Source organism: Mus caroli, unplaced genomic scaffold (genome assembly GCF_978045245.1).
Source record: "Mus caroli unplaced genomic scaffold, Mus_caroli_1 scaffold_10, whole genome shotgun sequence".
NCBI lineage: Eukaryota > Metazoa > Chordata > Mammalia > Rodentia > Muridae > Mus > Mus caroli.
Window position 1 is genome coordinate 35,144,512 of NW_028227265.1, and position 25,137 is coordinate 35,169,648.

General features: G+C 52.3%; 1 protein-coding gene across 3 annotated transcripts in view; it reads right to left on the reverse strand.

Moving 5' to 3' along the window:
* Positions 1 to 24,867, reverse strand: part of Slc12a3 (solute carrier family 12 member 3) — a 38,066-nt gene extending 13,199 nt beyond the window's left edge. The window contains exons 1-21 of one of the 3 annotated variants that reach the window (XM_021169855.3): positions 24,532 to 24,867; positions 23,529 to 23,672; positions 22,280 to 22,355; positions 20,702 to 20,797; positions 20,350 to 20,489; positions 19,897 to 20,007; positions 18,938 to 19,049; positions 18,610 to 18,740; positions 14,207 to 14,291; positions 13,323 to 13,477; positions 13,093 to 13,200; positions 12,629 to 12,752; positions 10,845 to 10,946; positions 9,803 to 9,958; positions 9,073 to 9,172; positions 8,104 to 8,215; positions 7,578 to 7,718; positions 5,574 to 5,680; positions 4,278 to 4,360; positions 2,347 to 2,448; positions 1,008 to 1,119 (exon numbers count right to left, since the gene is read on the reverse strand). In XM_021169855.3, coding sequence (XP_021025514.1) covers positions 1,008 to 1,119; positions 2,347 to 2,448; positions 4,278 to 4,360; positions 5,574 to 5,680; positions 7,578 to 7,718; positions 8,104 to 8,215; positions 9,073 to 9,172; positions 9,803 to 9,958; positions 10,845 to 10,946; positions 12,629 to 12,752; positions 13,093 to 13,200; positions 13,323 to 13,477; positions 14,207 to 14,291; positions 18,610 to 18,740; positions 18,938 to 19,049; positions 19,897 to 20,007; positions 20,350 to 20,489; positions 20,702 to 20,797; positions 22,280 to 22,355; positions 23,529 to 23,672; positions 24,532 to 24,807 — 2,573 coding nt within the window. In that variant the 5' untranslated portion in view covers positions 24,808 to 24,867. Of the gene's footprint in view, positions 1 to 1,007; positions 1,120 to 2,346; positions 2,449 to 4,277; positions 4,361 to 5,573; positions 5,681 to 7,577; positions 7,719 to 8,103; positions 8,216 to 9,072; positions 9,173 to 9,802; positions 9,959 to 10,844; positions 10,947 to 12,628; positions 12,753 to 13,092; positions 13,201 to 13,322; positions 13,478 to 14,206; positions 14,292 to 18,609; positions 18,741 to 18,937; positions 19,050 to 19,896; positions 20,008 to 20,349; positions 20,490 to 20,701; positions 20,798 to 22,279; positions 22,356 to 23,528; positions 23,676 to 24,531 lie in introns of all 3 variants that reach the window. The other 2 variants (XM_029480719.2, XM_021169854.3) reach the window with 2 other exon arrangements.
* Between the last annotated feature and the right edge of the window lie 270 nt (positions 24,868 to 25,137).

The following is a 25,137-nucleotide window of genomic DNA, read 5'->3' on the forward strand; positions in this document are numbered from 1 at the left end:
TGTTTATGGATAGGGACTTTGAGACCTGTTTAGGATTTGAAGCCAGGTCACTGAGGTTGCATCCCGTGGTTGAACTGAACCTTAGAGGCTTCATAAGAAAAGAGGGGAGAACACACACACACACACACACACACACACACACACACACACACACACCAGTATCTTGCCATATGATACCCTGTGTCACCATCACAGCAAGAAGGATGTCACCAGACACGACCCTTAGACTGATCCTCTGGAACCGTGAGCAAAATGAAACCTCTTTTCTTTATGAGACAGACTGCCTCAGGTGTTTTGTTATAGTCACTAAAAGGGGACTAAGTAAGATATATTTCAGAAGCAAAATTTATCTCCTAATTGAAGCAGAAAACAGCACTTATTGCCAGAAAGAAGATACAATGAAAACCCATATAAATATATCAGTGTCACCAAATTCTGGCCAGATGGCATTGCCTGCCAAGCCAATGAGTCAGGCCTGCTCTGTTTGCTTAGAAGTTCAACTGAGCTCAAGAATAGGCCAGCTTGACACCAAGATCTTCTACCAAATCATCCAGAGACCCGAGAGGGAATTAAAAGTCACTTCTCACCATGAGATTTGATGTGTCTCCTGGCTACCTCATGTCTTCCCTGAGCCTGCATCCCTACTCTGGGGACACTGTCAGGAAGCATTCTAATCTTGCTTCACTTACCTCTGTCCTGCCATCCCATGAGTCTGTCCGTGAAGAGTCTTGCGATTTCAGCACTTACCACATGTTCCTATCGGAGCAAACACCAGGAAGCCTGGGTCTCCTTAAGGCGGGCCCCTGGAAGCCAACCCTTCCAAAATGGAGAGAGCTCCTGCGTGAGCCCCAGGCACCATTACTGTGAGCTGGAGAGAGGCTGGCCTGGGCTTTGGGACAACCTCAGGGCCACCCATGGGCAGAGCTGGGGGGTACAGGGACAGGGAGTCCAGCAGCCTCGGGGAGGCAAGATGGCAGATCGGCACAGCCCTTGTGGTCCCCACTTACGCCTTTCTCTCTTCGTCCATCCTGTTGATCTGGCCCCCAACAAACACTCGGATCTTGCATTTGCCCCATCTCTTCTTGCGGTGCAGGAGATAGGGGATGAGGAGGGTGAGACCTAGCAGGGACGATCCCCAGGAGCCAAGAGCAAAGGACTCAGGACAGAGCCCTCTGTGCCTTTCCACCCCACACTGCCACAGCTGAACCCTCCCCTCTCTGGACCTTAGCTCCTCACCTGCAGAGGAACTCACCTGACTAAACCAAGCCACTGGCCATGGTACTCGGCAGGCTGTGATTTATTTGGCTAACACAGGAGTTTGGCTCTTAATTTTCAGAATTATCATTATTTGGCCTTTTTGAGACAAGGTTTTAATATGTAGCTGAGGTTTGCTTTGAACTCTTGATCTTCCTGCCTCTATCTCCCAAGTGATGGGATTGTAGGCATATGATACCATGTCCAGCCAATGATGTGGTTTTAAACAAGCAAGCTGGCACCGAGTATTTGGCACATAAGGTAGGGTGGGGTGGTAGCAGATAAACATCAGGATGGCCTTCATTTATTTCTTGAAAACTGAACATCTGACCAAAGAGTAGGAGCCACCCTCCCTGTTGTCTCTCCCTATAAGGCCAAGGCCCAGCCACCATGAGATCAGTGTATGCCTCCCTGTGCTTCAGTTTCTTGATTTGCAGAGAAAGACCCTGCACTAGGTTGAACCCACAAGAGCACTTGTTGACAGGCACAGATTCACATATCCCAGCTTGCATAGGCACCATTAACGAACTACACAGTTACTCTTGGATATCTACGGGGAGATGGGCTCCAGGACCTGCCCTCAGATGCCCACCTCTGCAGGTGCCACATACCTTCTAGAGAATGGTGTAGGATCTGTGTTGACCCTACACCTGGCCTTGAATCTCCCTTAGGGCCTCTCCTGTCATTCCTGCCCACAGAGCAGGTACCATGGAAATTGCTCCTGGGTTTTATTGTGGAGGGAACAGTGACAGGAAACTTAGTTTACGCATGTCCAATCAGACATGGTTTTCCTTTTCAGCACTTTGGTCTACAGGAGGACAGACTCATGGGGAACCCACACACACAGAGGGTCGATGTGTTCAACTAGGGCAGGGCTGTGGTCTCCTTCTTACTCTAACAAAGGCAGAGCCATTAAAGCTGAGCGTTGTGTTTTAAAACCAGGACAGGCTAAGGCATCTCTGTCCATTTTGCTGGCTTCTGGGTCCCACCAGAGACCTCAGTAAGTACAACACAGAACAGCATGCCCGGAGATGCAGAGACCCTGAGGACAGAAACTCCCAGGAGACACAGATGGGTCAGAGGGGACCAGACCTCCATCATCGAACAGCCAGTAGATGTCAATGGTCTTCTTGCCTTGCTCCGACTGGAAGATGGTGCTAGCCTGCTCCTCCTGTACCAATGCCTCGGGGGCTGCTGAAGAAGTGGAAGGTCAGAACAGAGCCAGCAGATTTGCTGCCAGGACCCACCTGAAAATAGCCAGCTTTCCCAGAGAGGTGGGCTAGCCGTTGTCACCAAGGTGAGCATGCAGTGTCCAGAAGCATCCTGCAGGCCAGGCCAGACACAGCTAATGTCCCTTCCCATACTTCATATAGTGCTATTTGAACCTCTTCCTGGCTCCCAGCTCCCTCTTCCTGGATGCTGATGGGCACTGGGGGACAATTGGTTGGAAGAACTCTGTTCCATCAGTGCAGCATCCCTGTACAGCATCCCTGCACAGCACCCTTGTGAAGCATCCCTGTACAGCATCCCTGTGGAGCATCCCTGTGGAGCATCCCTGTGCAGCATCCCTATACAGCATCTCCATATATCATCCCTGTGCAGCATCCCCGTGCAGATGGAGCATGTCCATCTTCCTGTACCTCTTCTTCCCCTCACAGATGTAGCAGGACATCTCTTACCAGCTGCCACTTTCCCCCACTCCCCTGAAGGAAGGAAACTGCATGCTGCTCCTCTCATGTCATTTGAACAACTGAGAGGGAGTCTTACAAGGGGTGGAACTAAATGTACCTCTAGCTGGTCATCTTCAACAAGAAACCAAAACCTACAGTCACCCAGCCTTGGCTATTAGGAAACCACTGTCACAAGAGAAAGCCATTTACTCTTGGCCAAATTCCTGGATGACCTGATACTAGCATTCCCATAGGACAAAAGTACCCCGATCTGAGCAGGTGGGGGTGGGGGGCTGGCCCATGCCGGGCACAGATGGCCATGGGCTCCCTTGCCTCCCTCTCTTGGGTCAAACATGGGGTTAACTGCATAGTGTGTAGGGGGGGGCAGGGGAGCAATCTGGCCTGTAACCACTCATGCCTAGAGAGCATGCTAGGCTCCTCTAACACTATAAGAAAGTTCTCTGTCTCTTCCTCTATGGTACCTGGCTGCTGCTTGCTTCCCTCTGCCCTGGCTTCCCACAAGCCTGCTCTTTTGTCTTGCTCCTCCACCAGACACACTGCCTCAGGGTGGAGGGTGCTCCATGTAAGCCATTCTTTCCCTAGCTCTGTCCTCCTCAGCATCAGCCAGGCCTTGTCCTCAAAGGGGCCTCTGAGCATCTGTCTCCCCAGGATAATCTCATGTCTGAGGTGACCTGTGTGTCCATCCAAGCATCCAGCATCAGCTTTGTCCCTGGAGGCTTGCCACCCTGGGTGGGGGAGCTTTTGGTTCCCTGCCTAGAGTGTGATCAATGACTGCCACAATGCTTGCAAAAATATTTGTTGTCTAGATGCTGTGGACATAATATCTTTGGTCCCAGGTGACAATACCCCTGCCTGCAAGGAACAGAATCCTGCCTGCATGTCTGCCAATCCTGACCACCCTTTGTCTCCCCCATGTCTATCACTAATTTAGACTCTTCACAGTCAGGTGCAAATGCTGTGAAACATGTTTTGAGTTTTGAGTGCCAAGGACAGACCTGAGATCCAATGGTCAGAGTCCATGGCCTTTAGGTATTTTCTTAGTGGTGTTTATAGAAGCCTCTCCTCTATCAGGTCCACCTGGTTATCAGAGCACAGCAGTGACTTGGAGCACTCTAGTCTCCTTTCTGGCCCTAGCTGGAAGTCTGACCTTGACCCGGTCAGTCACGTGCCCTTTCTGGATCTCACTTCCATTTGGAAACTGATGGACTCCAAGGAACCATTAAGAACTGGCTATCTCCAAGTCAGTGACTCAACTAACATTTCCCTTTCTTCCACTGCTTAGAAAAGGTATTGGTTTTTGACAGGGGCTGATCAGATGCAGCAAGTACTCACTGTGGGTCTGCAGAGCCTCGGAGACATTGAGCCCCTCGCGCATCCTCATGACACACACCCCGTAGTTGAAGTCAAAGGCATCACTAGAAAGAAGATGCAGGGTCAAGCTGCTGGCCCTGTGACCTGGCTCCCAGGAGATCCCATCTAGCATTGGTCTGTGGGCCTCAGTTTCCCTATATGTGCAGTAGACAGGCAGCACTGGAGTGTCATCTACGACACTCCTGGGGAAACCAAATTGGGTCCTGCTCCATGTCACACTCATGAGTTGATCTTGACAACCTCTCTGCCCACAGCAGTGGGGCAGCAGTGGGGCTTGGTGACTCCACTTTACACAGGAAATCCTGTCCTGGGGTCGAGGTAGCTTCCTCACAGTCAGACAGTAAGGAACGGAGTAGCTGGGACCAAGATTATGTGGCTGGGACTATAAGCCCACGGACAGGTGTGCACATAGGAATGGCCTCCCTCACGTGACAGGTCAGCTATAAAGGATGTCTGGAAGACTTCTGACCCAAGAGTGTATTTACTGTCTCACTGATAATACCAAGACCTCCCCGAGGGTCTGACCCATTGGGCTATGCTTGACCTTCATTAGACTCCTCAGACTGTCTTGGACACTGGAGTCCCGGGAAGCCTGGGGGCCAGATTTTCTACCCCATGACATAATTGTGGTAGAAGCAGCCACAGTCAGAGCTGAGTTATATAGCAGGTTAACAGCAGACCCAGATGTGGGCTGCAGAGCCTCAAAGCTCAGCCTTATATTTTAATACGGGACAACAGCGGAAAGCAATCCAGACAGGCATCCCCTACATCTGGAAGGGCAAGAAGTGGAGGTGCTGAGGCTAAGAGTCAACCCCGAAGCCTTCTGGGACTGTCCTCAGGCCTAGCTCCCCATCTCTGCTCCCTGTCCCACCTCAGAGCTGTGAGCCTGGCAACTGTGAGCTTCAAGGATTTTCCCTTAACAGCCATCCTTCTCGGCTCCTCTGAAAAGCTGAAAGTTCCTGCGACCCCAAGCCTGTATCCCAGGAGCACAACTGGCCAGGGCTTTCTCCAGTTTGCCACCGTGCCCACGGCTCCCCAGAGTCTCACACCTGGCCCACTTTCCTCTCTGCTGCCAAGTCCCTGATGACCTCAGTGTCTATGAAGGTCAAGGGGAGACACCCTCTGGTAGCTCCACCTCAGCCTTCACCAAGTAACTCAGGTGTCTACACACCCAGCCTCTGCTCTGTTTCCCTCTACCCAGGAAGCCCCGGTGTCCCAAACCGACAGCTCACAGGCTGCACCTGCACGCTCACTCACTGCAGGACGCCAATGTAGTCCTCCACGGTGGCTGGGTGGGCAGACTGCCAGTTCCTCTTGAATCCAACCACCAGAATGTTCGGCTTCATTCTTCCAAGCCCTGAGGCCTACCCGGGGTCGGGGAGAAGAGTCAAGTCAGAGGGTGGTCTAGCACTGAGGCCTAGGATCACAGGGGCTCTGTCCTGTGACAGATGACCAGGGAGGGGCTTTTGCTCCTCCCAGCCACCCCTCCCACCCAGGCCAAGGGGCTCAGGGTTCTGTCTATACAGAAAGCATGAGACTTGAGTTTGTGTGTCAAGTTACAGGACCCTTGGGCCACCTAGTCTGAATATCCTCCCTTCCTCCCTGTCTCTCCCACTTTCTTCCCCCCCTCCCTCTTTTGTCAATCCTCCTGCCTCTGCTTCCAAAGTGTGGGGGTTACAGATGTCCACATCCTGTCAGGGTCTTCCCTTTCACGCCCCCTCCTTCCCTCCTTCCCTTCCTCCCTCTGTTTTCCCCCTGCCTCTCCATCTCCTCCCTCTTCCATGTCAGGATTCTTTAAAATATTTGGAGTGAAATTAATATAGTAAACCATTTCGGCCCAGGGAGAGACAAGAGTCAGATCTCTGTGGATTAGAGATTAGCCTGAAGATCTACATAGATGGTTTCAGTTAGCCAGGGCCACACTGTTAAGACCTTGTCTCCAAAAGAAATTAATCATTTAAAAGTATACAATTCAAAACAAATTCATGTATCTCTCTATATCTATATAGGTCTATCTATCCATCCATCTATCTATCCATCAATCCATCCATTTATCATCTATCTATCTATCTATCTATCATCTATCTATCTATCTATCTATCCATCTATCTATCCATCCATCCATCCACTTATCATCTATCTATCTATCTATCTATCCATCCACTTCTCATCTATCTATCTATCCATCTATCTATCTATCCATCCATCCACTTATCATCTATCTATCTATCTATCTATCTATCTATCTATCTGGACATGCTATACTTGCCTCTAGTCATAGCCACCAAGAAGCTGAGGCACATAATGGTTTTGCTCAGTGCTAGAGCACCTGCCTAGCACACAGAAGACCCTGTACTTGTTCCCCAAGTATCAGCCCCCCAACCTCCCAAAGCTAAAACAGGAGGTCCTTTGCATGAGTTGGAGGAATTTGGGGTACACCTGGCAACACAATGAGTGAAAAGCTAGCATGCTCTGCATGGTAGTTACTTGTCTCAAACAAAACAAAAGAAAAAAGGAACCCACAGAACAACCAGACACCAAGCGCACACTTCACTGCCTCATTACCTCTACCTACTTCTAAAACGTTTTCGGGGAAACTTGGGAGAGACCTCACACATTTTTTTCCCAAGTTGAGAAACAGCTAAAGCCATTAGAAAGGATTCTCAGATCCTTTCCATGAAGACACGGAGCAGTGAACTCACTGCCCAGCGGGACAGTCTAGATGTCATCTGAGCCATGGTTATCACCACTGTGGGGTGGCCGCATATGCAAACATTTGATACTTCATGGTTTCCACCTTGCTAAGTGTAAACTATATCTGGAAAAAAGTAAGAGGGGGAAAGGCTTCCCAGCTAACCTGGAAGGTGAGGCAGGAGGATTGCAAGTCACAGCGCGCCTGGGCTGCAGAGCGAGCTCAAGGCCAGCCGGGATAATTTAGTGATACTTAGTCTCAGATACTTTTTGGTTTGTTTGCTTAGTAAAATGACATCAAGGCCCTAGGCCCAATACTGATACTGAAAGAGAAAAAAATTTAAAAACCTAAACTAAATTTAGACTCAGATAAGGCAGAAACAGGATCTGGGCAAAGCCACACAGTCCCCACAGGTTCCCAGGAGTCCTGGGCGCTCTTGAACCAGCGTAGCTTGAGACATAAGCAAGTGGAGATCGCACTGCAGCCACTGAAACTTCAGCGAGACCAGCACAGTCTACCATGCATGCTGCCTCACTGATTGAGTCCTCTAGGAAGTCTGGTCAGGATACCTGCATGAGAATCTGGACGCCACTGCGCAAGTCCTCAGCTATGACGTCAGAGTAGAAGGCCTTGATCTTCCTCTTGTTCAGCCACTTGGTGTGTCCACTGGCGATGAGCCGGAGCTCGGGCACTCTCTGCTTGCCAGGTCCCTGTGGGTGAGGGACAGGTGGTATCATGGCTGTCCTCCCTCACCATCCAGCCTGCTCAGCCCTTCTCCTGTCCTAGAGGCTCCCCTGAGACTCGGAAGCAATGACTGGTACTCTTCGTTAGAGCGGACGAGGGAAAGTGAAAGAGAATGAAAGCTAGATGCAGCACTTGGATGGTAGATGTAGGGTCAACCTCAGCTACAGAGTGAATTGAGCCAGCCTGGGCTTCATGAGACCATGTTTTAAAAGAAAGACCTGGCCAGATTCTGCTAGGTCCACTTCCCCTGCCTCTCCTATCCCTGGGTAGATACTGCATCCAGGTTCCCCCACACCCTAGGGTATAGGTGTCCTCCCCCCACTCCCCACCCAGCCTCCCAGGAGTACTCACAATGAGCACGTGGCCACAGATCATCAGGCTTAGGTTCTGGGTAAATGTGCTCACAAAGTCCACAAGGGCTGGGCGGAAGTTGGGGGGCCCTGTAAGCACCAGGCACTGGGGGCTAGGAAAAGGAAGAGCACGGCGTGAGGCATCAGAAAAGATGCTTTAGGGCCTTCCTGCTAAAGGAAGATGCTCTCGGACTCCTGAATCCTGGTGGTCCTGGGTGAAACTTGTGTGCACTGGGACACATATTGTGACACGTTGGGGAGGCTGTGATTCAAGGGATCTTTCAGGATTTTTTGAGGCCATGATATTATAAGTATCCCTGTCCTTCTTGCCTGGGCCATCAGACACACCAGTCTACCTACTTGCTTTGCCCTGGCAACCCCAGTGTGGCAAAAGCAGAGTAACGATCACTCATAAGGAGGCCATTGTTTAAAAACTCACTGTACCTTGCCCAGTGCCCGAACCTTTATGTTGGGAGGCAGCACAGGTTAAGCGCTCCTGTCAATCAGAGCCAGACTCATTGGTTCATCTACCATCTGGGCAAACAGGGGTTGTTAACATCTCCAAACCTCTCTGGTCCTTTTCTGTGTCTGAGGTTGGTACCCTCGGAGGTTTGTCGTGAGTGTCTGTGGTCACAGTAGGTGGGTCATAGATCTTACTGAATCTACTATAACCAGGTAAGAAGAAGATGGAAGGTGAGTGACCTTCCTCACCATTGGGGACCAACTTTGAAGGGCACCCAGGGCAGGCTTGTCACTGTCACCAAACCAGGATTGTGTCATGGGAATCAGACCATGTGATCCTGACATCATGGTGTCCACTGTGGGAGCTGAGACACGAGGACCTCTCCCTTGCTTTGTCTCTATCAGGCAGCACCTGACCTCAGTCCTACACTGACTCTTCCACCTTGATGCTACCATCCTGGACCATGGCTGGCTCCAGGCTCCCAGCTGGCCCCGAAGCCCTGCTCACCGGTAGTTCTTGATGTGGTCTTCCACCTCATTGAGGCCCACGGAGTAGCTCAGGGCCAGGTTGTAGGAGCCAGCCTGTACTGAGGAACCCCAGTTCACCTCTGTGGGTAGAGAGTCGAGAACAAGACTCAGAATTGCAGGAAGCAACCAGTCCTGTGGGGGGGTGGGGGGGGGGGAGGAGGGACTATCCTGCGCTCTTAGGCACAGAGCACCTTGGGAGCAAGGCCGTGGATGGATGGACAGGTGGCAGCTCTGTTCCTAATGAGTGCAGGTCTGACGCCAAGTGCCACATATATGGCCACCTAATTCAAGGACATGGACCTAGGGGTTGAACTCCCATTAGACAAGCAGACCTCTGTGACCATCTAGAAGGCCACATTCAGATGTAGAGGTTTTGGGTTACCTCCCTCAGACTGCAGTCCATCCAGGACCCTGCTACATGCAGGTAGACAGTCTTTCTCAGTGCCCACCTTTGCACAGTCACTCTTGGTCACCCTGCCCTGTATGTACAGGATAGCAGGTAGCCCCTCTAGGAATCTGACAGAAGAAATCTGGCTCTCAGTGGGCATGTTCCTTTGAGCACCCCGCTCAGGAAGGCTGCGGTAGAGGTCAGCCTGAGTCCCACTTGAGGGTGAGGCCAAGGCCTGGCTCCAGCTGGGATGAGGGGCCTGCCAGGCTACATGGCTACCCAGGCAGGGAGTTGGGGGCCTCAGGGGTCAGCGGCCACACACCTGGTTTCTTGTAGATCACATAGAGCAGGAGGAAGAGAACGACTCCGATGGCAATGAGAGCAGCCCACCAGGTAAGCAGGAACATGATGACCACTGAGATCACTGCTCCAAACAGCGCCGCCCACTTGCTGTAGTATCGGAAGGAGGGTCTCCATCCTGGGCGGGGCCAGGCCAGTGCACATGCGCATGCTCAGGGGCATTCTCCTTCCCAGATCTACAGCAATCTCCATGCTTCCACAATCGGGTGCTGCTGTCCTGGCCTGTACTACCTCTAGGGCCCTACCAACCTTAACTCCTGGGGTGGGGTAGGAAGGCTCTAGGGAGTACCACAATCTTGCCTGTTGGGCATTTATTTCACCATGGTGACAAGCTATACCAGGAAGGGAACATCCAGCCCTGGTCAAACACAGTCCCAACATCAGCAACAGTACCAGATCCCAAGGGTCTTATGGAACCCAGGGGATTAAAGGGATGGAAAGAGGACTTGAATCTGCCTGGCTCTGTGCTAGGTTAGGGCCACTTCTAGTGACCACTGTACTATGACGCATCTCTAAGAGTGCCAGGCACAGTGTGTTCTGTCTGGAAAGTGGCGGGATAACAGGCCCTTTGAAGATCTGGGATTCAAGTATCCCTCTGCTCTCTATTGCCATCTGCTAGAAGGTTTGCAGCAGCCGCAGGAGCAGAACCACCACTCCAAAAATCTATGCAATTAAATTGCAGCAGTATAAACGGCGCCCCCTAGCGGTTATCTGTGCACAAACAGCTACACCTTCCGTGTGACTGGGAAATTCATCCCTTTCTGAGCAATCAAGACTTCTGACACCCGAGAAATTGATGGAGGGTGGAACTATAGAACAACCTCCATCCCCCGTAAAGGATGCACTGTGCTCTGTAAAGAATGGCTGGCTTTGTTAGGGTACAAAGATTCCCTTCCTGTGGTTTTAAACGTAGGCTGTCCACCTCCACTACGCCTCCCCGTCCTCCCCCACCTCGTTCCCCACCACCACCACCTTTTCCTGTGGCTGGGAGAGGGTCTGCTTACCAGGTGAGTTGGTGATGGAGGCATGGAAGCAGCTGAAATTGATGAGGGCGTAGGAGCAGAGGAAGAAGTTGGAAATGATGGGGGCGATGGTGTTGAGTTCAGCTTCGAAGACCCAGAGAGAGAGGGGCAACACATTGGGGCTCCACCACAGGAGCTGCCTGGCACACACTCGCAAGATGGTCCCTAGCACAGCTAAGCCTGGATGCTCAGTCAGCTCAACCTTCTCATCTGGGAAGCGAGTCCTTTGCCCCATGAAATTCCAAGGGTCAGTTTTTACGAAGACGGAGGGAGCCGGCAAGATCACTCAGCAGGCATCGATGCTGCCCACCAAGCCTGCTGGCCTTCCATGCTGGAAGAAGGGGACTCCTGCAGCCTGTCCTCTGACCCTCATGTGTTCCTGCTCCCCCATAACAAATGTATAAAAATATTTAGAAGGTAGAAGACAGGGGGATGGGCCTTTTCAGGCTACTGGGTGACTAAGGACAGTGGCCATGACACTTTTTGACCTCAAATAAATGTAAGGAATGCATTTGTCAATGTGACCCAGGACCCCTGAGAACATTTCCCAGTCCTGTCCACAGTGGGCTTTCTCTCCCCTGTCTCCCTGGCCCCAGTACATTCACATAAACGTGTGTATGTTGAGCTTAGGGTCTCTCTGGGGAGCCCAGAGAAAGACAAGCAGCACATTGGGGACAGGTATTTCTTCACCTAATCTTATTAGGTCCCCTTGAGTATTTAGGGCCGTAGTCCTCAGTTGGGCTAAGTCAGAATCATCAGCCCAAAAGTACCACCCAGAAGCCTACAGCTCGAAGAAACGGGCCTGCGCCTGAGCAGGAGGAGACAGGGGTGGATCTTGAGAAGGCCAGACGACTCACTTCTCCATCTCCTAGGTGAGCCACTTCTTCATCTGATGGAGGATCTAGTATCTAGAATCTTCCTTTGGGCGATAGCAACCAGACTATTCGGGCAAGTCTAATGGGTGGGTGACGAATGGGACCAACCTGAGCAGCAGGGATCTAACTCTAACAGGAAGGTGTCGGTGGGAGGGGGGAGGAAGAAGGGAAGGGACAGAGTGGGGATTTCCACAGAAAGCATAGGGAGTGGAGCAGGGAATGTCACGTAATAGGGTAGTCGCTTATCTTTTTTGAATTCTGCGTCCTCGGCTGCATTAACCAGGAGATATTTGGGTATGTGCATCTGTATGGGGTTGTGCCCTCCCACACGCTCCCTTTCTGCCCATCTGAGGCTTACGAGCTATGCACTGCCCCTTACTCTGCAGCGGAGCAAACAGTGGCTCAGAGAAAGGACTTATCAACGGTCATGGAGCAGGAGTAGGGCAAAGCCAGCAGAGACCAGTCTACCTAACCGCTACTTGGGTGAGAGGCTGGCTTTGTCTAGTTTATGCATGTAGACAGATAGTGACTGAGCTAGCCGGTGTCCTTGGGGCGGAGGGGTGGTGTCCCAGCTGTCAGGACACTGGAATGCAGAAAGCAGGAAAGACACAGAAGTTCCCTCACTACCTGGCGTGACTCGGTTGGCCACTCTGTCTGGAGGGGGAAAGGATTGTGTGGCCTTCCAAGGGCCTTCCAGGCTGGGCTTCACCCAGGCAAAGGTTCATGCTCTGGGACTGGTGTGTGGCTTGATAGTAAAGCAGTGTTTAGTTTGTGCCTGGCTCTGATTGGTCCCATCCCCAACACCAAGTAAGTGCTGTTCACTGAGTGCCCAGTGACACGGGGGTAAGGGGAGCGGGTCCGAGGACCTTCACAGGAGGAAGAGCCCCTTACCAATGATGATGAAGGCCACAGCAATGGCATAGGCCAGCAGGTAGCCACGCACAGGCTCCCTGTTCTTGCCATAGCCTTTGCCAAAGAAGCCAATCAGAGGGTACAGCTGGTCTTCACACAGGCACTGCGGACAGTGAATGAACACCACACTCAAACTCTAGCTGGGACCTCCCCTGTGCCCTTCCCGGGGCCAACCGTGCCCCTGACCCTGGGTGCCCACACCTCAGCAGGTTTCCACTTCTGAGAATGGTAAATAACCCAGCCCTTGCCTCGCCACAGAGACAGGGCTACTTCCTTTAAGAGTTTGCTAGCCTGTTTCCCTTCCCTTCCACCCAGACCCATATCACATGACCCACTTCACGGCAGCCTGGATGGGAGGGGCATGGGGAAGTGGGGAATCTTCCTACTCAGCTCTTCTTAGCCATAAGCCACCACCCCCAGAGGCCTTCTTTCTGCAACCTCACCTGGAAGACCTTAGCAGCCGAGACAAGACAGGCCAAGGCAGAAGACAGGGTGGCGCCAAAGATGCCGGCTGTGATCAGGGGTGCGAAGGCAGATACCATGCTCATGGTCTGTGGGAATGTGGGGGATGCTGAACTAGAAACACCGCAGGGCGTCCCTTCCCCACAGCAGGCTGTGGTCCTGACATCTCAGCCCACATTGGGTGTCCAGCAGCCAGGCCCACGGCTTATACCTGGTAGTAGTTGATGAGGCCGTAGCGGCAACTGCGCTGCTGGGAGCATTCTGTGAAGTTCCAGCCATAGCCACAGGCTAGCCCTTCGCAGGGGCCTGGACCAGGAGTCATGGTGTCATTCACGTCCCCAGAGGCATCTCTCACCACACAGGAGCCTGAAAGGAGGGAGGTGTGTGGAGGTGTGTGTGTGTGTGTGTGTGTGTGTGTGTGTGTGTCCCTTTCTTCTCTTTACCCTCTTCCCCATCTCCAAAGGCTGATGGCCACCTCTGCAGAGGGTAAGACACTGTGGACAGGGCGGCTTATCATGTGACAGTGTTAATGATAGTAGCAGGTATGGAGGTATTTGGGGGATCCTGACAATCTGAGCAAGGTAATACCCTTATTTTTGTTGTTGCCCACTGTTAACCCAAGGCAGGGAGAGCTGAAGGGATGGGCTCTATGTCCTTAAAGCAGAGACCTGACTTTCAGTCCCCGAGAGCCCATGAGAAAGTTCGAGTCCCCTGGCCACCTGTGAACAGCTCGCCTCCAAGGCGAATGCTGTAAATGAGTACAGAGGTTCTACCCTTCAGAACCCTGGCTTTCTTCTCTAAGGCAATGGCAGAGTCCAGATTAAACGTGATCATTAAACATTGTGCATGGTCTTCACGCAGGAATCTGAATCGGCAATGTTTTTAGCTATCAGAGGAGCCTAGTCTGGCCTCACTCACCGTGAACATACTACTGTCACTGTAGAGGTGATGGGTGCCCCCAGAAGCAGGGCTCAAGGGTCACCCCAAAGAGCTCTCTCGGTTAGAGGCCAGCCCCACACTGCAGCCTCCTCCAGCCCTACTACAGGGCTGATCCACTTTTCTCATCTTGCCATCCGTGCCGTGCTGGCTACTCACCGATGGTAGCCGAGATGGCAAGGTAGGAGATGGTGGTCCAGAAAATGGCCATGAGTGTTCCCTTGGGGATGGCTACAGCAGGATCCTGTGGGAGGGCATAGTATTATCAGGCAGCCTGTGGGATCCCTTTGGGCCTTAGTGCCTTGGCAGAGGCCAGGGCGAACAGCAGACCCTGACCTTGGACCCTCAGAATCTGTCCAGCCCTGGAAGAAGTGCGTCCATGACTTAGGAACTACAAGGTTTGATCCCAGTTTGGGATCCCAGGGTTAAGATGAGAAACCTCATCAGCTCCATATCACACCCAGAGGGCCCATGGTAAGGCTCACTGGGAGTAGTGGTGGGAGGGGGCCCTGTGCCTGGCTCTTCACCTCAGATTCACCTGAGGCAGCCGGCTACCGCTGGAAATGCAGCCAAATCCTCTTCACTAGTTCTATGTATCACAGTGAATCATCATTAACTAGTTAATTGGTCTGGTTCTCCAGCAATAAAGAGACAGAAAACATTCCCCAAGCATTCTCCTGCTCTAAGAAAGATTTTTCTCCCCAACAATAGTGACATCCATTGCCCACCCCCACAGATCATAGCCACCTCCTGGGCACTTTCTCAAACACAATTTCCTGAGATATGGCCTGTACGATCCCACCCAGCTAGTGAGGAGCTGAGGGAGGCAGGATGTGAGGGAGATGGCTTTACAAGAGCTGCAGGTGCCTGTGGGCTCACAGCCTCAGACTCCGGAAGCTGGTTCCTCAGTAGCCGCAGAGGTTGCTCTTCCACAGCAAGCTCAAACCAGAGGCCCAGACCCCAACCCAGGGGGGAAGGCCAAGCCTGCCGTGAATTGATTGTCTGCAAACCTTCCAGTGCTGCATGAGGCCCAGTAGACAGATTGCAATGTAAAAAGGCAGGCTGACAGACCGAATGCAGAGAAATGAAGGCAGAGTTTCACAGTGGAAGGTGGTGGCAACCCTGGAATCTGCTGGGGTCTCTGTTAGGGGATCCTATAACCCTAACCTTACTAGGGATGCCCAATGGCCTGAGTCGTGTCCAGTGAGGTACTAGCCCCCATTCCAAAATGCCATGGCCACCTGAGTGTGGAGATGTTGGAGTTTCTCACACCAAAGGACTTCCTAGGTCTCAGCTGAGGTCTTAACCCAATGTCTACTGTGATGAGCATTCTCTGAACTCCTCAATACACATCCACCCAGAACCTCAGAATGTGCCCTTATTTGCTAAGAGGTCCTTGGAGCTGTAAACAGAGATGAGGTCATTCTTGTAAGGAGCAGGGATTCCCTGAGTGACTGAAATCTTGAGTGACTGTGTCAAGGATTCTGAGACCTTAGCCCCAAGGGAATGACAAAGCCTTACCCTGGTGAGACTCTAAAGGCTTGACAAAGCTTTCCTTAGGAGTCTAAGTGAGTGCCTCCTATAGACAAAGACTGGTAGCATCTGAGGCTTCTTCCTCCTTTAGATGCTTACAGCCTGAGGCTGCTCACCTACAGAGGCTTCCTACCAAGGCTTCCTACCTCTCCCCTGTGCTGTACTTAATAAATAGGTAATGCAGAGATTCTGGGTTGCTGGTGGTAGGAGGCGTGTTCTAATCGAGTGCTGAGCCTCCACCAGACTCCAGTGTTCCTGTACATGTGTCTGTCCTTCCTTTGTTCCCTCCCTGTCCGTAGTCAGGGTTCCCAGACCCAAGCACAGCGGGTCCTGCTACATGCTGGATTAGAGTGGGCCTCAGCGGATGACTGGTGTCATATTAGAAGAAGAAGGTACATAGAGATGTCACCCATCGCTAAGAGTGACACAGGTTAAAATGATTGCCAGTTCAGGGCAACATTGTCAGGATACCACACAGCTAGGACAAAGCTGGAAAGGACTGGTCCTCAGACCTTTAGAGAGGCACAGGCATGTTGTGAACGCTTTCACTGAGGTTTCCGGGCTCCTGAGCTGAAGGCCGTGTATTTTAAGGCCCCTGGTTTGTGGGGACTCTGCAGGCACAGGAAGAACACTTAGCCCTCAGCCTCTACTTGCCATCCTTATCTTGGTCTGAGATCTGGAGACTGGCTGGCAAATCCAGCCCATCTCTTCCTAGCAGTGTGCTCTGTGACGTCCTGCCACATCTCTCTGAGACTCAGTTTCCCCACCTGGTGTAAAAAAAGTGCTCATAAATGGGACGTGTGGATGAGGACCATGCCATACACTCCGCATCCCTGGCCAGCACAGTGTTACACAGGCATGAGCACCTGAGCTCAGAGCTTCAGGATCCACCTAGAGTTCAGCGCAGCGGCTTGCATCTGTAATCCTAGGGCTCTCAAGGCCAGGTGGGAGGCAGGGACAGGGGACTCTCCAGCTCACGAGCCAGCTAGCCCAGTGTGTACAAGAGTAGACAGTAAATAAGCCCAGTCTCAAACAAGGTGGAAGGTAAAGACCAGTACCCAAGGCCATCCCCTGAATCCTATTACATATGCCTTGTATGTACATCCTTAAGCTTACACATATGAGTACACACACACATGTCATATACACACAAAATATGGGACGGTCTATAAAGTGGGGCCAGTGATACAGCTCAGTGGGTTAAGTGCTTGCACAGACCCTGATAACCTGAGTTTGATCCCCAGGTCCCATGATGGAAAGGGAGAATAAATTCTTAGAAGCTATCCTCTGGCCTCTGTATGCATGTTGTAGCATGTGCACATCCGAATTCATACGTGCACACCACACATACATAGCAATCATTTTTCAAGCCACAAATAACATTAAGTGAGACCTCCCCGGTCTACAAGCTTACACTGTGTGGTTCCTCACTGCCATGTGACCATAGCCAGCTTCTGACCCTCTCTGTGCTTGGCTTACTCATCTGCATGGTGGCAACAGGGCAGAGACAAGTGCCAGCTCCCTGCTCTCCCATTCTCTGCTCTAAGCGCTTGACAAGAATCAGCCCTCTGTCTCCACCTGCTCTGTTGATCTCACTTTACAGCTGGGGGAGCTGAGGCTTACAGAGATTGCCCAGAGTCTCACAGTGAGTGCCCCGTTGCTAAACACAATCCCACAGGAAGGGCAGAGCCACGCCCAAGAGTCAACTTAAGGCCTGAGGACAGAGAGCACTACAACATGCCACCGCACCGGGCTCTCAGATAGCTGCTGGCCCTGATGCTGGGCACTGGGGAGAGAAGCTTGTGGTGGTTTGTATATGCCTGGCCCAGGGAGTGGTACTATTAGGAGGTGTGGCCTTGTTGGCATAGGTGTGTCATTGTGGGCATGGGCTTTAAGACCCTAGTTCCCTGGAAGCTAGTCTTCTCCTAGCGGCCTTCATATGAAGAGGTAGAACTCTCAGCATCTCCTGCACCATGCCTGCCTGGATGCTGCCAAACTCCTGCTTTGATGATAATGGACTGAATCTCTGAACCTGTAAGCTAGCCTCAATTAAATGTTGTCCTTATAAGAGTTGCCTTGGTCATGGTATCTGTTCACAGCAGTAAAACCCTAACCAAGACAATGACACTGACAGTTAACAGGACTTGAAGAGGGGTCAGGCTGAAGGTCTTCTGCCAGATGCTCTCTTGAGAGAGTGTGGTAAGCAAGCATCCTTCTCTTCAGACCTCACTCAATAGGAGGCTCTGCTCTTGGTTTGGTTTGGCAAAAAACGGTGCCTCGCAGAGCCCAGACTGGCTCTGAACTCATTGTGTAGTAAAGAATGAGCTTCAACTTTCCTGATCCTCCTGCCTCAGCTTTATGAGGGCTGGGATCCCAAGCCTGTACCACAGTGCCCACCGTGCCCACTATCACACCTACCATGTCTACCACACCTATTGTGCCCACCACACCCAATTCTTAATTCTGTGAGAAGCACAATTGAGGAAAGCCTTCAAGGGGGAGGGAGACTAAGGTCAGAGTTCAACACAATACCATTTTTGGCCCACTGTCTGGCACACCCCCATCTCTTTGGTTTCTGCAGGCAAAGGCCATTCCGTTGTCTCGTCTTACAAAAGCTCTAGGCCCACTCCCACCCAGGAGCTCTGCTGGACCTTCTGTTATCACTCACTGCACTGCACTTCACACTGCTGCGTTGACTCCATTCACTACCATTCAATCAACAAACACACGAAACACCTAGCTAGTGTCTGACTCTAAGCTGGAAATAGAGCCAGAGACATCGGGCTGACACCTTATGCCGGGAACATATCACGGTGGACAGAAGGTCAGGCAGAGATGTTGCAGGAGGGATTTGAAAGAGGTGCAGAATTTTGCAAAGCAACAAGAACAGAACAGGGCATATTAGGTCTCTTAGGCAAAGGCCTAGTCATGAGCAAATGCATTGGTTTTCAGGGCCGAGCTGGGGATCCTGGGAATGATGCTAGGGTTCTGGGATGCGTTATGTGACAGGTAGGACAGCCTCTGCTTACCTTGAGGTCCCCGGAGATGTTGGCCCCTGCCAGAATGCCGGTGGCCGAAGGGAAGAAGATGGAGAACATGCCAAAGAAGCTACCATCAATGCCTCTCCAGTCGGGTACCAGGTTCTGAACAAAAATGTCCCCTGGAAAAACCAATGCCTAAGTCAGAGTCACCCACAGGGCTTAGCCATCTAACTGGGCCCAGTCAAACAGCAGTGGGATACCTGGAAGCCTGTGGCCTTGGGAGGAGATCCTGGCCTCTTGTGCCCATGTAAGGAGTCAAATACACAGACCCCCATCCACTGAGCCACCGCCAAGGGAAGCCCCTGACCTCACGCACCATGGTAGCTGTAGAAGCCTTTAGAGGCTTTGTCTTCAGATGCTGGGATCAGTGTGCCCACCAGGTAGTTGGCAAAGGAGACCATGATGACAAGAAAGAATAGCACCTGGGCCTGGAGTAAAGGACACCGGAGGTCAGCCTTCAGGGGCCTGCAGGGTCACTCACTCCCTTACCCACGTGACTGCCTCCTCATCTCAGTCAGACAGTGAGGAGTCAGCGACAGCGAACAAGTTGGTCTGAGGCTAGAAACAGGAGCTATGATGGAGTCAGGTCGGGGGCTACGTTAGTAGGGTGGTCTGGAGTGGTCATTCCCAGCAGCAGATACTGCCAAGAGGGCGGCTGGAGAAGCACAGACCCACCTGGAAACCGAAGAGCCAGGAGGCCAGAGAGCAACATGGAGAAGCAAGGCACGCAAGCCAGGCCCCTGCCAAATCAAAGGCTCCCTCTGGTCCAGCCTGCTGGCTATAGCCCAGTGATTCTTTGGTTTCCTGATATGTAACCTCTGACATTTGGCTGAATACGGGATTTAGCAGGGTTGAAGAGCACATTTTCTTGCCTCCCTTTGTAGCTCTGTGTGGCCAATAGGCTGTGAGCAGGAGTTATGTGCACAACCTTTGGCTTAGCCTAAGAGTGTGGCTAGAGAATTCCCTTCTTTTCTTTCACTCCTCCCTGCCCCTCCGCCTGGACCACAGATGTGACGATGGTGGCCACTGTGATCCAGGTCAATAAGGGCCACATTCAGGGATGGACAGGTCACAGGATGGAAGGAATCTTCACACCTCTCCCCTGCTCCATGGAAACCACCATGCTAGCCCTACACCACATCCTTAGGAGGGTTACAGGACGTCTCAGGGTTTTTCTTTTATCCTAGCGGCCACACTTCAATCCTAATTGATACACTAAGAAGAGGCAAAGCCAGAGCCAAGTCTGCCCTCTCCCACCCAGCATCCCCTCCTCACCTTGGACTCCCACTCCATCCCAGCCAGTGAGATGGCCAGCAGCACAGTGACCGTGACCACACCGATGATGCGGATGTCATTGATGGGGTCTACGATGGGTGTGCCATACTCCTGAGGGGGGAGCAGGCCAGCTGTGTGTTCAGTCTTCACCTCTGCTCCTCCAGACCCCCAATCCCACTCCACTTAGGGCATACCCTCCCCCAAAGAGCTACTGTGTGGTCATAGACAACATGGCCCAAAGGCAGCATGGACTCAAAGGGAACTTGTGAGGATGGTCTATACTTAGTAAAGACTTTTATTGTCACTCAAAGTGACCAGATGTAGCGTTGGTCACTGGTAGGGAAGGTTAGGCAGGAGAAGGAAGGCCTGGTTCAGTGAGGAGCAGTGTGTGTGTGGGGGGGGGGGATGGAGGGGGGTTGTCTCTCTCCTTCTGCCCCATGCCCGGCCCCTTACCTGCAGTAGGTCCCTTACAGTTTCTGCAAAGCCCACAGTGTGCATGGCCACACCCACAGCATTGGCAAAGGCGAAGATGAGGCCAATGGAGCCCCCCAGCTCTGGTCCCAGACTCCGGGAAATAAGGAAATAGGTGCCACCTAGCGGGCAGAACAGAGGGCCAGAGAAGAAACAGTGTACTGCAAGAGGGGCAGGACCAAGGGCCACAAGGTGGGCAATGGAGACCAGCTTGAGAGGTAAAGAGCCCCTACAAGTCCCCATCAGAAGCAAGGTGGGCATGACGGGGTACACCAGGGGTGGGGCAGTAGCTCAGAATGCATGGTGTCCAGGTAAAGATGGCCCCAGAACTCACCCGACTTGACCTTGCCATTGGTAGAGATGGCAGAGATGGAGAGGCCGGTGATGGATGTCACCATGACGGACAGCAGGATGATGAGCCAAGTCAGCACTGTGTGGGGGTGAATGGGAGCACCCCCAAAACTCAATCAACACACTTCTCAGGTCAGCCACCTCAATCCCCATGTGACCCGAGTCCCTTTCTCTGAGCCTCAGTTTATCACCTGAAGAACAGTGGGTCTCAGCCAGAGGCCGAGGTGCAGGCCTGTCACCCCAGCATTTTAGAGGTAGAGCGTTCAAGGCCAGCCTGGGCAATAGAGAGAGAAGCCCTGGGCGTGCTGTCACATGTCTTTAATCCCAGCATTCACAAGGCAGAGGCGGGTGGATCTTTGTGAGTTCCAGGCCAGCCTGATTTACATAGCAAGTTCTAAAACAACCAAGTTTACATAGAGAGACAGAATTCACTTCAAACAACAGCAACCCCCACAAAAAGCCCCCAAATATAAAACTCACTAACAATAAAGACTAGAGATGTAGCTCAGTTGGGACAATAAAAGTCTATTAAGTAGCACAAGGCCTGGGTTTGAGCCCTAGTACCACATAATCCAGGCATGGTGGCACACACATTTAATCCTGGTAGCTAGAACTCCAAGGTCATCCTTGGTTGTTACATAGTGAGTTTGAGACCTGGGATATACAGGAGTCTGTCTCAAGAAAGCCAGAGCACCTGGGAGTTAGCAAGGTGCTTGGCTTGCAAGCAGGATGATCTGAGTTTGGTCTCTACAGCCCACACAAAAGTCTAGGCAGGGTGGCATGCACCTGCAAGCCCAGTACTGAAGGAGGCAGAGATTGGAAGATCCCTGGGGCTTGCTGGCCAGCCAGTCTAGTCTAATTAGTGAGATCTGGGCCAATGAAAGACCCATCTCAGAGGAGGAGGATGGCTCCTGAGGTAGATGCCTGAGGTTTTCTCTGGACTCTGCACAATCAAATATAAAGATGCACACGAGAGCATGTGAAACACACACACGCACACGCACACGCACACGCACACACACACACACCTCCCCAGACTAAGATAAGGTTGGTTTGTCTACTTTCCTTGGTGAGCTGATGTGCCAATGTGTGAATAGTTTGCAGGCACAGAAAGAAAGTCACCCCCTTTGGCCATAAAAAGAAAGCAGTAGTTACCATGTACTGAGAGCCTTCAGGTACTAAAGCCTATGCTGTCTTCCAGCACCTTGCAAGCTGCACAGCAGCTCTGGAGGCAGGAACTGTCATCAGACCCGTTTTACCCACGAGGAAACCAAGGCTCAGAGACGGTTGGCACTCAAGGCTACCCAGCATCTGAACTCTGGTCTTCTAGAGTCCCAGTTCTGAGCACAAATACTCTGGTGCTAGAAGTCCACTTGCTGAGGTACCCTGACACTGCTGACTCTGCATCCAATGGTCTCTTCCACTCCACCCCACCCGTGGCTGCTGCCGTCTGAGGGTGCACTGGGAAGGAGTAGACCTAGCCTGGAGTCTCTACAGCCCAAGGGGTTGGGGCCAGAACGCAAGCACTCGTGCATTCCCTTCTCCTTGAGGTGGCACTCACCGATGCCCGCCTGTGCCGTAATCCAGGGGAGTCGCAGGTAGAGGATCACTCCCCAGATGTTGAGCATACAACGAATCTGGCAGGAGAGTGGGGTTAGAGGCTTCCTGAGGGCCAGGTGCCCAAAGCCAAAGCCTCGTGTACTTGTTCCCAGGTCTAGAGGACACCTGATGCTTCTTGTGCTCTCCCTCCCATGGGATCAGACTGCCTGGCTTGGGGGGTGAAAGGGGAGGACAATTTTTATCCCACCTCCTCCCACTCTGCCGTGGAGGCCTGGGGAATGGCTTCTGCCTTCCCATCATTCACCCCGTTCCAAGTCCCAGACCCAGTGTCTGCCAGGCCCCAGCCACTGCCTTGGGCAGCTTATTGGCCCTGGGCATAGTATTCTGGAAGCATCAGCAAAAGCCAAGCTGAAGCCAGCACCCCATGTAGAGCAGAAATCAAAGCTCAGGTTGCTTCCATATTAAAGGCAAAGCCAGAGGTCATCACTGGGGCTGAAATTTGGCCCTGCCAACTACTAGGGCCAGGTAGGGACGTGTGACCTTCACACTCATGAGATTTCTTTTCTGAGGCTCTCATCTGCTGAGATGAAAATCAGGGTGTACCTGGTTCTGGCTAACACAGATCAGGGGGTGTCCCAACTCTGAATGTGGAGCCCCCGGGGAGGGGTGAAGGCTCTGGTTCTACTTTCTCTTGTACCCCATCCCCACATCTTTGTAGAACCCTATATTGTCTTTCAAAGTCAGGGGCACTTGAGTCTTTACTTCCTGAAGGTTTACTTATGCTTCATACTAAGCTAACACTAGGCTGTACCGTGGTATGAGAGGGGAGGGGAGGGATTGTCGATGTGTTAGTGCTTCCCTCTAGTGGCCATATGTGGAATTTCTTCTAATAACCCCCTAGCAGCCATTGATCCAAGAACTCTCACACCTAACAACTATTTTAATGCTCAGTATTACAGGTGAGGAAACTGAGGCAGGAGTAGCTAAGTAACTTTCCTAAGGCTACAACACTAGTGAGTATCTAAGCAGAGATCTTCTTAGGATTGGGTCTTGGCCAAGAGCGCCCAAGAACTTTGGGACACCTACACCAAATACAATTAATTGGAGGCCACTGCTGATGGGGAAACTGAGGCCCAAACTGAGCTCCAGGTCTAAATTGCTCACTAGGGCCTGAGAGTCAAAGCTGAGGCTTGAATGGGGTTCTACCCCCACCCCGTCTAGACATCAAGCTCCAGGCCACAGCCACTCACCATCACCCCCTTGACCCAGCCGAAGCGAACAGGTTCTCCAGGGCTCTTCTCACTGTTGGTGCCTGTCTCGTCTTCCACAAGTCCATCAGTCAGCTCACGGCCTTGCCGTCCATCAAAGGCCAGGGCATGCAGGTGGCTACCTTCCTGCTGGGGGCCCAGAGACCAATAGGAGTCAGGCAATGGGGGTTAGGGGCTGGGTGTCTGTATTCAGTCTTGCCTGCCCCACTTTGCCACACAGGTAGCCCTTGGACAGCTTCCTGGGTACAATGCTACTTGAAGCTTGGAGAAACACCAGAGAGAGCAAGCAAGCTGAGCATTCAGAATGCTTCTGCTCAGGGAGGCTCCTCCCCCTCTAGGGCAGAGGGCTGGAGTCTGACAAGCCTGCAGTCTGAGAAGTGACACGGGATGAGAGGTGAAGCAGTATGTCACACACCACACACCGGGTCTCTGGCACAGAGAGTCTTGAACCCAGGCCTGGACTCCAGCATGGCCATTTTCTGTTTCGTATTCCTACCAACCGCAGCTCACTCTGGGACCTTCATCCCAGTACCTCATCTCAGCATCCCTATTCAAACAAGGGGTCTTGTTTGGTCCCTTCAGAGGGAAGCTTTGAAACACGGAAGAGTGTTAGAGGTTAGACCATCCAACTGTTGGTGAAACCGTGAGGTGACAGGGATTGGACCCTCCAGCCTCCCAGACAGAGAAGCTGGTGAGCTGATATTTGAGAGGGCTCACCATGTTCCCTCCCTCCCTCTCACAGTCTCTCCCAGTGGTGTGCAACCTGCATTTGTATAAGCAGCAGGCTATGCTATCTTTGTGCTGCCAGTGCCTGGACAATATGTATTACTTGTGCCCCCAAGCTTCATGGCACCTCTGTCCACTATTCATTTGGGTATCTTGACCCTAGAGGAAGATGCCCAGTCATCTTCACAACAGAACATGTTGGGCAATCATGCCAAAGTCACCCAGCCAGGAAGCGGCCAGTCTTTGAACTTCTGCTTACCTTGAGAAATGAATGCAGGTCAGCCAGGGTGGGCCGCACCTTCCGGGGCTCACCGGGCAGAGCGCTGTTAGCATAGTGTTCGTAGGCCGGCACCACATCTATGGTATTATAACCGAAGGTGCGCATGTACAAGGTGCTGCCGTGTGTTAAGTGGCTGGGCTGGCTGCTGTCACAGGCAGCTGGTGGGGGCTCATCGCCTCCCATCAGTGTGCTGATGGTGAAGCGCCCACTGCACAGAGCATCGCCAGGCATCTCTGTCACAGGGAGCTCTGCCATTATGGCTCTGGGTATCAAAGGAGGGGACAAGAGTGGGCAAGGGCACTGAGGGTGGCTTTATAGGCTGGGAGGAGGCAGGAGCTTGGTCCAGACCGCCTATGGCAAGTGAGCAGGGTCTCTGCCAGGGTGGGGGGCGGAGCCATAGCAACTACTGTCCTGCCCCCATTTATCTGATCATTGACACAGGGGCCACTTTGGAGCAGGAGGGCTGGGCTAGAGCTGGGGCCACATCCCTGAGTCCTGCAGTAGCCCTTCTAAGCCTAGTGTAGCAGAGGTTCTGCAGCTAGAACCCAGGAAGCAACAGACATGAGAGAGGACCCAGAGAAGGCC